This window comes from Passer domesticus, chromosome 27 (genome assembly GCF_036417665.1).
Source record: "Passer domesticus isolate bPasDom1 chromosome 27, bPasDom1.hap1, whole genome shotgun sequence".
NCBI lineage: Eukaryota > Metazoa > Chordata > Aves > Passeriformes > Passeridae > Passer > Passer domesticus.
In genome coordinates, this window is record NC_087500.1 from 4,815,180 (window position 1) to 4,826,619 (window position 11,440).

General features: G+C 65.3%; 1 protein-coding gene and 1 long non-coding RNA gene across 2 annotated transcripts; one reads left to right on the forward strand and one right to left on the reverse strand.

Annotated features, from left to right (window-relative positions):
• The first annotated feature begins 8 nt into the window (after positions 1-8).
• Positions 9-2,961, forward strand: LOC135286488 (uncharacterized). The gene is made up of 2 exons (XR_010350772.1): positions 9-462; positions 2,735-2,961. It is a non-coding gene; the product is annotated as an uncharacterized LOC135286488 (long non-coding RNA).
• Positions 2,962-5,108: 2,147 nt separating this feature from the next.
• PHB1 (prohibitin 1) lies at positions 5,109-10,828 on the reverse strand. Its single transcript, XM_064399991.1, has 7 exons — positions 10,751-10,828; positions 9,699-9,818; positions 9,318-9,479; positions 7,923-8,065; positions 6,806-6,922; positions 6,041-6,136; positions 5,109-5,460 (listed from the first exon to the last, which is right to left on the reverse strand). Exons 2-7 carry the CDS (start codon positions 9,784-9,786, stop codon positions 5,248-5,250), a joined length of 819 nt encoding a protein of 272 aa, XP_064256061.1. The 5' UTR covers positions 9,787-9,818; positions 10,751-10,828; the 3' UTR covers positions 5,109-5,247.
• Between the last annotated feature and the right edge of the window lie 612 nt (positions 10,829-11,440).

The window sequence follows — 11,440 nt, forward strand, 5'->3', positions numbered from 1 at the left end:
GGACCGGTGCGCGGCGGGAGCGCGCGCGCGGGCGGTGTGGGGAGCGCGCCCGCGCCTCGGGAGCGCGCGCGGGCCGAGGCCGCGCTTGAAGGGCCGGGAAGGCTGGGGTTGGGGGTGCGGGGGGGGGTGAGTGTGTAAGTGCGCGTGTGCGGGAGCGCGCCCGCGCGCGGAGGCGGGGAGGGAACAGACCGCGCTGTGGCGGGGGGGAAACACCCCGTGGCACAGGCCGAGGGCAGCGGGGACGGCAGGCGCGGGAGCGCGCACGGGTGACGGCGGGCTGGGGGGTGGCGCGCACAGAGCAAGGGGAGCGCGGGAGCGCGCCCGGGCAGAGCGGGGGCACCCGCGGGGCGCGCGCACACCGGGGCGGGGGGGAGGCGGCGCTGTGCGCATGCGCCGCCGGGGGCCGTTCCCGCGCGCCCGCCCCTTTCCCGCCGCTGCTTCACCTGAGGCGGCGGCGCGCAGGTGAGGCGGGGGGGGGCGCGCATGCGCGGGGAGAGGGAGCGGGCTCGTTACCCCGCGCCCGTAATTAGCGACAGGACCCTCATCAGTGCGGTGCGGTGATTGCGGGGGTGAGGCCGGCGTGTGAGGGGGTTGATGGAGCGGGGGGCGCCCCGGCTCCCCCTCAGCCCGCCCGCCCGCCCATTGCTGCGAGCCCTCACAGAGCCCCGGGGCCCTCAGGGCTGCTGGGGATGGCTCCTGCCCTCAGAGCTGCCCCTCGGGCCCGGGCGAGACCTGAGCCCCTCAGCCAGGCCCAGGTGAGGATCAGAGCCCCTCAGCCAGGCTCAGGTGATGCTCTGAGCCCCTCAGCCAGGCCCAGGTGAGACCCTGAGCCCTCAGCCCAGCCCGGAGCGCTCCGCAGCAGCCAGAGCAGCCGGTGCCAAGCCCCAGCTCCCGCTTGCTCCAACCTTCCTCTCCCCTTCACACGCTGATAGCTGCTCAACTCCAGCCTGCGGTGGCGTTTGCAGCGCGGTGCCGCAGGGAGCGGCCGCTCTGGCCGGCGGCTGGTGGCAGGTGCGGGGGCACAGGGGACCCCCGCTGCCCTCGCCGGGCTGGCACTGCCTTCTCCGGGTGCCGCCTGCCCTGGGGAGCTGCCGAGCCTCGGCCACGGCCCCAAAACCGCTGCTGGGGCTGTGTAGGAGGGGACAGGCCGCTGTGGTTTGGGTTTGGCAGCCGCGGAGGAATTAGTGAGAGGAGCCCAGAGGGGGAAGGGCACCGAGCCCTTTGGCAGCGCCGCTGTTTCCCGAGGGCTCCTCTCAGCTCTGTGTTCCTCTCCTCAGTCCTTCAGTGCACCATCTCCACCTGGGCGTTGTCTCCTCACCTGCAAGTGCCCCCCACCCCAGCAGCGGGGCGCCCTGGGTTTGAGATTCCGCCAGGAAATCTCGGCGCCCTCGCTCCCCCGGAGTTACAAATGCCAAATTCCAGAGGGTTTGACTTGCTCCGGATTCCCGAGCACAAAGCCAGCCCCGAGCTGCCCGTGCCGAGCGCGGACTGGGGCTGGCAGGGCAAAGTTCAGGATGGAGTTAAAGGGCAGGGCGGGCTGGGCAGGCCCCGGGGCGGCACCAGAACAATGCCCCCCGTTTTCCCCCTTGCCGCAGCTGCTCCTGGGGCAGAAGGGGACGCGCTGAGCCAGCCCGGGGCGCTGGTGCTGCCCGGGCCGCTCAGAGCTGTCCCGGGCTCTGCTGGAAGCGGTGCCCCGGTCACCCTGGGGTGCCTGGACGCTGCTCCAGCTCAGCCCCGGGCGCTGCAGCTCCTGCAGGAAAAACGGCGCTGCTGCTGCTGGATAACTGTGAGGATGGGCTGGAGTTCCCTGCCTGGGAGAGGGAAGGAAGAAGAAAAATTGGGATTTTTTGTTCCTTGGGAGGTGAAGGCACAGGAAGCAGAGCCCCGTGTCCAAATGTGGGAGCTGAGGGATAGCGCACAGCAGAGGAGCACAGATCTCTCTCAGAGATGAGCAGATCTCACTCAGAGATGAGCAGATCTCAGAGATGAGCAGATCTCTCAGAAATGAGCAGATCTCACTCAGAGATGAGCAGATCTCTCTCAGAAATGAGCAGATCTCTCTCAGAAATGAGCAGATCTCACTCAGAAATGGACAGATCTCACTCAGAAATGAGCAGATCTCATTCAGGGGCACAGATGCCCTCGCTCAGAGGGACACAGCTGTCCCCAGCCGAGGCCCTGGGCAGGCTCGGGGCTCTGCCTGCTCCCGGTCCCACTCGGCTTTTAGGGCTGGAATGTTCTGGCAGTGCCCAGCCCTGCAGGGCTGCGGGAGCCGTGCTGCTCCCACGGGAGCCGTGCTGCTCAGGGGCCTGCCTGGGAGCTCCGGGCTCCTCATCCCAGTTCCTGGCAGGAGGATTCTCAGGAAAACTCCTCCTGGAGCAGCTCTGGGCTCCTCATCCCAGATCCTGACGGGAGGATTCTCAGGAAACTCCTTCACCCTGTGCCCCGTGGTTTGTGAGGTCTCCAAGTGCTGCCAGTTCTGCCGTGGGCACAGCCTGGACCGGGCAGCACCTGACACCTTTGGGACAATTCCTCCTTCCCCAAAAGAGAGGAGCCCTCGGAGCTGCTCAAGGATGCTGGAAAGGGAAACTGAGGCACGGGCAGGGCTGGCGCCTCCGGCTGTGCAGCCCAGCCAGGCCCAGGTTTATCCTCCAGATCTGCTCAGGATGCCCTGGAGCAACAGGCAGGAAGCAGAAGGGGAACAAAGGGATTTTCCTGCTGGGTTCTGCCACAGGAAGCCCTGGGAGCCACCACGAGCCCAGTGCCACTGCAGAGGAGAAGTTCCAGCAGAGGAAATTCCTGTTCCCTTTCCCAGGCCGGTGTGGAAGCACAATTGAAGATGAATTGTCTCCAGGCAGCAGCATCTCCTGTGCTGGGGAGTGCTGGCAGCTCCATCATGCACTACCAGAGCCAGCAGCCTCTGCACAAAAAACACCAAAAAATTAAATTCCTCTTTGGCTAGCCTTGGCTTTGTGACTTTTTAATTTAAGCACAGTACAGATTCCCCAGCAGGGAAGTTCTAAAGTCCGTGTGGAGCAATCATTAAATGCCAACGTCACCACAGCAGGTGCTGGATGTTTCTGTCCCGTGGAAAAGGGGCAGAAACCTCTGCTCACACAGCATCAAAGAGGGCAGGAAGGCTCCTCGGCTGCTGAGGGACAAACTGGTTTAACTGGAGCCCTGGCCTCGCCCAGCCCCTCTTCCCGAGGCTCCCCTGGAGCTGGGCACTGCTGGAATTGTGCAGTTCTGAGGGAAAAGAGCTCCAGGAGGAGCCCACCCCGCTGCCAGCAAGGAATGCTGAGCCCAAACTCGGCCCTGAGTGTCGCTGCCCTTCTCCCAGCCTGACCTGGGACCTGATTCCTGCTCTTTTCCACGTGATTCCTGCTCTTTCCTGATGATTCCTGCTCTTTTCCACGTGATTCCTGCTCTTTCCTGCTGATTCCTGCTCTTTTCCACATGATTCCTGCTCTTTCCTGCTGATTCCTGCTCTTTCCTGCTGATTCCTGCTCTTTCCTGCTGATTCCTGCTCTTTCCTGGATCCCCTCAGGCACAAAGGAAGCCGTGAGGAAACTCCTCGCATCTCCTGCTCTCCCCGAGCTGCCAGCGCTCCAGGGCAGGGTTTGGGCCCTGCCCCACCTGGGGGATGATTCCAGCTGGCTCCGGGGCAGGAATTGTCCCGGGTTTGGGCCGTGTCCCACCTGGGGGATGATCCCAGCTGGCTCCGGGGCAGGAATTGTCCGTGTCCCACCTGGGGGATGATCCCAGCTGGCTCCGGGGCAGGAATTGTCCCGGGTTTGGGCCCTGCCCCACCTGGGGGATGATCCCAGCTGGCTCCAGGGCAGGAATTGTCCCGGGTTTGGGCCCTGCCCCACCTGGGGGATGATCCCAGCTGGCTCCAGGGCAGGAATTGTCCCGGGTTTGGGCCCTGCCCCACCTGGGGGATGATCCCAGCTGGCTCCGGGGCAGGAATTGTCCCGGGTTTGGGCCCTGCCCCACCTGGGGCAGCTCCAGCCCGGCTGCAGCAGGGCCAGGTGCCCTTTCAGTGCCCCAGGTACTCTTACCTGGAGACAGCAATCCAGGCAGGCTCACATCCCAGGCTCTGGAGGGGTCAGGATGGATCCCTCCTTGCCAGGACTTTTCCCAGCCCGAGCAGCAGCCGTGCCCCACGAGCCCAACCCTCACTTCTGAGACAGCAGCACAAAAAAACAACGACCCAGGGTGCCAGCCTTGGGACTGTGACATTTATTGAAGGCTGGTTACACAATCTCTCCCTCCTCACGACTCCCCTTCCCTGGGAAAAGAGCACTGAGGATTTCTGCCCCTGGAGCAGCGAGGGGCTGGCACAGGAGCCCACGGGGCAGGACAGCGACAGCTCAGGGGGAGGGAGGAGATCCACAGTCCCAGAAGGGTTTCCCCAGAGGGAATCTCTGCTCCTCTCAGCCCCACAGAGCCCCTGCCCTGAGCTGAGGTGTCCCCAGGCTCTCAGGTGACACCTGGGAGGCCTGGCATGGCTGAGGGCCCTGAGCTGAGGCTCTCCAGGCTCTCAGGTGACACCTGGGAGGCCTGGCATGGCTGAGGGCCCTGAGCTGAGGTGTCCCCAGGCTCTCAGGTGACACCTGGGAGCACTGGCATGGCTGAGGGCCCTGAGCTGAGGTGTCCCCAGGCTCTCAGGTGACACCTGGGAGCACTGGCATGGCTGAGGGCCCTGAGCTGAGGTGTCCCCAGGCTCTCAGGTGACACCTGGGAGGCCTGGCATGGCTGAGGGCCCTGAGCTGAGGTGTCCCCAGGCTCTCAGGTGACACCTGGGAGGCCTGGCATGGCTGAGGGCCCTGAGCACCCCTGTCCAGCCCAGGGGCAGCAGGTGGGGGCAGCCCCAGCCAGCCTGAAGGCACTGAGGCAGCTCTGAGCCCTGATCGATGCCGCGCCCGTGGCCAGGGACTCACCTGGGCTCCATCCCAGGAAATCTCTGCTCCCGCTGCTCCACCTGCCCAGAAAGGGGCAATCCCCAAATCTCACTTTCTGAACTCCCAAATTTTCCTGAACTCCCAGATCCAGAGTCCCCGAGGGCAGCGCTGAGACCGCACAGGGGAGGAACCGCAGGCCGGCAGTCGCGAGCGTTCACTTTTATTTGATTACCCATCCAAAAAAAAACCCCCAAAAAATCCCTCCAATTTCCAAATTTCCGTTTCCTCCGCGAGGAAGTCGCAATGATTTTTTTCTGGTGTTTCCCTGGGCGGGCAGGCTGGCTCACTGGGGCAGCTGCAGCAGCACGGACTGTCCCGAGGGCAGGTAGGTGATGTTGCGCGAGCGCGAGAGCTGGTACGCGATGTCCTCGGCCGCCTCCAGCTTGCGCAGCTCGATCAGCCCGTCCCCCGCCGTGGCCAGCGAGTTGGCAATCAGCTCCGCGGCCTTGGAGTCGCCCTCGGCAGAGATCACAGCTGCCTTCTTCTGCTGCTCGGCCTGTGGGAGAGCAGGGCAACGGGAATGGACGGACGGACAGACCGACGGACGGGGCTTCCCCCGGCCAGGGCAGCTAGAAGGGTTTTGGTTTAGCACGGTGCTCTTTAAACTGGGATAAAAAATAACCAATTTGCCTACTGTGGGAAAAGGAAAAAAGGCAATTTCAAGCTGAATTTTGGTGATTTTCAGGCTATCCATCCCACCCGGAGAGCCCCGTTGTTTGGCAGCTCCCTGGGGATGCTCCCAAACCCAGAGGTCTGCAGGCAGCTGAAATGTGAGCTGACACAAGAGATGAAAACCCCACTGTGCTGCTGGAGACTCCCAGAGAAGCTCCAGAGTGGATCCAAGCAGGGATGACCCGGGAGGAAACCTGGGATGACCCAGGAGCACAGCGAGCACGGCTGCAATCAGCCGTGGGGTGGAAGGAGGAGCCTCTCCAGCCGGGGTTACGTTGGATATTGGGGAAAATTCATTTCTGATCAGCACTCCAGGGAGGCTGGCCCAGGATATTCCAGGAAAAACCCCTGGAGAGGGGAGGGGACAGCAGAGGCAGCCCCAAAGCTGCAGAAGGAGCAGGTACCTTCTCCACGATGAACCGGGCGCGCTCGGCCTCCTGCTGCGCCACCTGCTTCATCTCCACCGCCTCCGTGAACTCCTTGCCAAAGGTCAGGTGGGTCTGGGGGCAAAACACAAGCAGGTCACAGCAGGGACAGCTGCCAGCAGCTCTGCTGCCACGGCGACACCGGGGTGGGCACAGAGACCCAGAGCCCTGAGTGAAATCCCACCCAACCCCACACCCGACCCCAGGGGAAAGCTCCAGAAACAAAGTGTCCAAAGTCCCCTTTGGCAGAAACAAAGTCACCCTCTGCAGGGGCTTCCTGCTCCCAGCAGGATAAATTTCATTTCTGGAGGGAGCTGGAGGGCAGGGCTCCCTCCTTGGATATCGCAGCAGAGGAACCAGGGGGAATGTTCTGCTGTCCCACCGGGAATTTTCTGCTGTCCCACCGGGAATTTTCTGCTGTCCCACCGGGAATTCTCCCTCCTGGTGCTTCCAGGGGTGCCTGTGGAGCTGCTGCCCAATCCCAAAGCACCTGCAGCCCAATCCATCCCCCTCAGCAGCTCCTGTGGGGCCACAGAAGCCCTGCACAGGGAGGGCTGAGGCCACCAAGGGCTGCCCCAGGTCACGGGGACAACAGCAGAGCTGTGACCACGACGTCCCTCCAAAAACAACCACACGTGTCCAAGTGTCACTCCACAGTCAGCCACACGTGTCCCAGTGTCCCAGTGTCCCTCCCAGCAGGCTCTGGGCACCGGGATCCCCCCGGGCCGGGCAGGCAGAGCTCACCAGGGACACGTCGTCCAGGATGAGGCCGAAGGTGGCCGCGCGCTCCGTGAGGTCCTCGCTGACCTGCCGGGACACGAGCTCCCGCTGCGTGATCAGCTCGCCCGCGTCAAAGCGCGCCTGCAACGGCACGGCACGGAACGGTTAGGGAACGGGATGGGCACTGCTGGGAACGGCAGGGAACGGGATGGAATGGGATGGGCACTGCTGGGAACGGCAGGGAACGGGATGGAATGGGATGGGCACTGCTGGGAACGGCAGGGAACGGGATGGAATGGGATGGGCACTGCTGGGAATGGGATGGAATGGGATGGGCACTGCTAGGAACGGCACAGAATGGTTAAGGAGCGGGATGGGCACTGCTGGGAAGAGGATGGAACAGCAAGAACGGCATGGAACGGGATGGAATGAGATTGAATGGGATAGGCACTGCTGGGAGTGGCATGGACACTGCTGGGAACAGGAGGGAATGGCAGGGAATGGGATAGGCACTGCTGGGAACGGAATGGAACACAATGGACACTGCTGGGAACGGGATAGACACCGCTGGGAACAGCTGGAACAGGATGGATGCTGCTGGGAACGGGACAGACTGCTGGGAACGGCATGGAACAGGATGGACACTGCTGGGAACGGGACAGAACGGCAGGAACAGCATGGACACTGCTGGGAACAGTGTGGAACGGGATGGACACTGCTGGGAATGGGATGGAATGGGATAGGCACTGCTGGGAATGGAATGGAACACAATGGACACTGCTGGGAACGGCACAGACACCGCTGGGAACAGCTGGAACAGGATGGATGCTGCTGGGAACAGGATGGACACCTCTGGGGATGGGATGGACACCGCTGGGAACAGGATGGGACGGGATGGACACTGCTGGGAGCGGGCAGTGACCGGACACAGCCCCAGGCTGCACCAGCGAGGACAGCAGCAGGAACTGCCCCATGGAAAGGGCTCCCAGGGAGGTCTGGAGTCCCCAGCCCTGGAAGTGCCCACGGCAGGGCTGGAGCTGGACGAGCTTCCAGTGCCTCCCACCCAACCAGGCTGGGACTCCACGATCCCAGGGCACTCCCGCTCCCCAGTCCCTGCCAGGAGAGCCCGGGCCGTGCTCACCACCACGGACTTGAGGATCTCGGTGGTGATGGAGGGCAGCACGCGCTCGTCGTAGTCCTCGCCGATGCTGGTGAAGATGCGCGGCAGCTGCGCCGTCACCGGCCGGAACAGGATCCGCAGCGTGATGTTCACGTTCTGCAGGTCTGCACAGAGCTGCACTCAGCCCCGGGGCTGCACGGGAACTGCACTGAGCCCCCAGGGCTGCACGGGAGCTGCACTGAGCCCCCAGGGCTGCACTGAGCCCCCAGGGCTGCACGGGAGCTGCACTGAGCCCCCAGGGCTGCACGGGAGCTGCACTGAGCCCCCAGGGCTGCACTGAGCCCCCAGGGCTGCACGGGAGCTGCACTGAGCCCCCAGGGCTGCACTGAGCCCCGGGGCTGCACTGAGCCCCAGGGCTGCACGGGAGCTGCACTGAGCCCCCAGGGCTGCACAGAGCTGCACTGAGCCCCCAGGGCTGCACTGAGCCCCGGGGCTGCACTGAGCCCCAGGGCTGCACGGGAGCTGCACTGAGCCCCCAGGGCTGCACAGAGCTGCACTGAGCCCCCAGGGCTGCATTGAGCCCCCAGGGCTGCACTGAGCCCCAGGGCTGCACGGGAGCTGCACTGAGCCCCCAGGGCTGCACTGAGCCCCCAGGGCTGCACTTTGTCATGAAAAATGAGCTGGTTTTGCTGCCCTGCTCCCCTTTGGGGTCCAGCTCTGTGCTGCTCCAGAGGGACAATCCCAGCCCCACCCGTGTCACCTGCCCCAGGTGAGCTCCACAGGTCCCTCCCAGCCCCAGCTGCTCAGGATTTGGTGACTCACAGCACCAAAGGAAGAGTTCTTTGGTCAAAGCCATGAAACCCTTCCCGTGTCACTCTGGGGCTCGTGGGGTCTCCAGAGCCAGGGAACGCTCGGGACAGGAGCATCTCCAGAGGTCCCTTCCAGCCCCAAACATCTGGGACCCAAAGAGGAGCTCTTGAACCTTGATGTCCTTTATTAAACCCCTCAAACCATTCCCGTGTCACTCTGGGACGTGTGGGGTCACCACTGGGGGATCTCCAGAGGCCCCTTCCAACCCCAAATATTCAGGACCAAAACCTTCCTTGAGCCGCTCTTTATTAAAGTGACCAAACCACTCCTGAGTGCTCCAGGCACAGCTGGGGCTGGCAGGGACCTCAGGGCCACCTGAGCGGGTGGCACAGCTGGGGCTGGCAGGGACCTCAGGGCCACCTGAGCAGGTGGCACAGCTGGGCTGGGGTCCCTGTGCCCACAGAGGGACCCTCCAGGCCACCCCTGCCCGCCCTCACCCCGCACCGCGGTGCCCTCGCTCAGCTCCTGGCCCCTGCTCCACATCGTGCCCTCGAGGCCTGCAGCTGCAGAGGGACAAAGCCGAGCCCCCCGAGCCCCCCGACCCACCTTTGCTGCCCGTGATGACGGGCACGTTGCGGGGCCGCGAGCGGCAGTCGAAGATGATGGGTTTCTGCACCCAGGGGATCAGGAAGTGGGTGCCCTCGCCCACCACCACGTCCTGCACGCCCCGGAAGCGGTCGAAGATCACAGCCCTGTGCCCCGCGTCCACTGCGGGGGGGAGAGAGCTCTCAGGGGGGTGCTGCCGCCTCGTTAGCAGCACGGATTAATTAACAGCGTGGTTAGGAGCAAAGAGGAGCTGCAGGAGGAGCGGCAGGGCCCCCAGGGCTCGTGGCACTGCCGGCCCTCAGCCTGTTTTTATCAGCAATAAAAGCCCAAACAAGGCAGGGTGTGCACAGGAACACAAACGAGGCCCAGGGCCCCCCTCACCGTTGTAGAGGGCGGAGTTGACGACTCCTCCTGCCACGGCCAAGCCCAGGCCGAGCTTCCCGATGCTCTCGAACACCTTGGCAGCCATGTCAGCGCTGCAGCCCCCGCTCCAGAGCCCTCCTGAAACGCCCAGAGGGGTCACACCGAGCCGGGCTGACCCTGCCCGGAGCCCCCAGCCCGGCTGGGACCCCTGCCCAGAGCCCCAAACCCGGCTGTGCCCCCTGCCCAGAGCCCCCAGCCCGGCTGTGCCCCCTGCCCAGAGCCCCCAAACCCGGCTGTGCCCCCTGCCCAGAGCCCTAAACCCGGCTGTGCCCCCTGCCCAGAGCCCCCAGCCCGGCTGTGCCCCCTGCCCAGAGCCCCAAACCCGCCTGTGCCCCCTGCCCAGAGCCCTAAACCCGGCTGTGCCCCCTGCCCAGAGCCCCAAACCCGGCTGTGCCCCCTGCCCAGAGCCCTAAACCCGGCTGTGCCCCCTGCCCAGAGCCCCAAACCCGGCTGTGCCCCCTGCCCAGAGCCCTAAACCCGGCTGTGCCCCCTGCCCAGAGCCCCCAGCCCGGCTGTGCCCCCTGCCCAGAGCCCTAAACCCGGCTGTGCCCCCTGCCCAGAGCCCTAAACCCGGCTGTGCCCCCTGCCCAGAGCCCTAAACCGGGCTGTGCCCCCTGCCCAGAGCCCCCAGCCCGGCTGTGCCCCCTGCCCAGAGCCCCAAACCCGGCTGTGCCCCCTGCCCAGAGCCCTAAACCTGCCTGTACCCCCTGCCCCGAGCCCCGAGCCGCACCGGGGGCTCCCTCTGCCCCACAGACGCCTCGGCCCCGGGCTCTCCGGCCCCGGGCTCTCCGGCCCCGGGCTCGGGCCCCGCCGCACCCGGGCCCCTCCAGGGCCCCCGCGCCCCTCAGGCCTCCCCGCCCCGCTCGCCCCCAGCACGGGCAGCCCAGGGGCCAAGGCCTCGCTGTGTCCACCCTGCCCGCCCCTCTCAGGGCTCGGCTCAGCCCGGTTCGGTTCCCCGTTCCCGGACCCACCGCCGCCCTCCCGCCCGCCGCTCCCGCCGCGCCGCTGACCTCCACATGAAGCCCCGGCCGCCCCCCTCAGCGCGCCTGCGCGCCGCGCCAAGACGCGCGCTCCTCATTGGCCCGCGCCTCCCGTGGCCCGCTGGGATATGCAGTTCTCAGCTGCCGCGCCCGCTGCGGGCCCGCCTGTAGCTCCCGGTGTGCCCCGCGGCGGCGTGCCGGCTGAGCAAGGCCGCGCGCTATTGGCTGGGGCGGCGCGCTGCGCGCTGGGGCTCTTGGGAGATGTAGTCCTGGCGGGGGGTGGCACGTGGGGGGCGTACGGGGACACGGGACACGGGACACGGGACACGGGACACGAGCACTGCCCGCCCCCAGGAGAGCGGGGCAGGGACCTCTGGAGGCCCCACAGGCAGGGCCACCTGCCCAGGCAGCGTCACCTGGAGCGGGTGGGACACGGACCCCAGACCCCTCCCGGCCCCTGCCCCGCCACCCTCCGTGGGCAGCTCTCCCTCCTGCCGAGGCGGCACTCGTGGCTAATTTCTGGGCATGGTTCCTGGTCCTGGCAGCGCTGGGCAGAGCCTGACCCCGCCCGGAGCTGATTCCGTGCGTTGGAGGGAGCAAAACGAGAGATTTCCAGGGATATCTGAGATATTCCCATGCATTTCTGGGATCCCTTCCCCAAAACGAGAGATTTCCAGGGGTATCTGAGAGATTCCCATGCATTTCTGGGATCCCTTCCCC

Excerpts from the sequence above, each read along its gene's own strand:
- PHB1 (XM_064399991.1), bottom strand. The coding sequence starts at position 9,786 with ATGGCTGCCAAGGTGTTCGAGAGCATCGGGAAGCTCGGCCTGGGCTTG. Across the intron at positions 6,923-7,922 it reads AGATCCTCAAGTCCGTGGTG|GCGCGCTTTGACGCGGGCGA; the intron begins GTGAGCACGGCC and ends GTGCCGTTGCAG. Across the intron at positions 5,461-6,040 it reads CCCGGTTCATCGTGGAGAAG|GCCGAGCAGCAGAAGAAGGC; the intron begins GTACCTGCTCCT and ends GCTCTCCCACAG.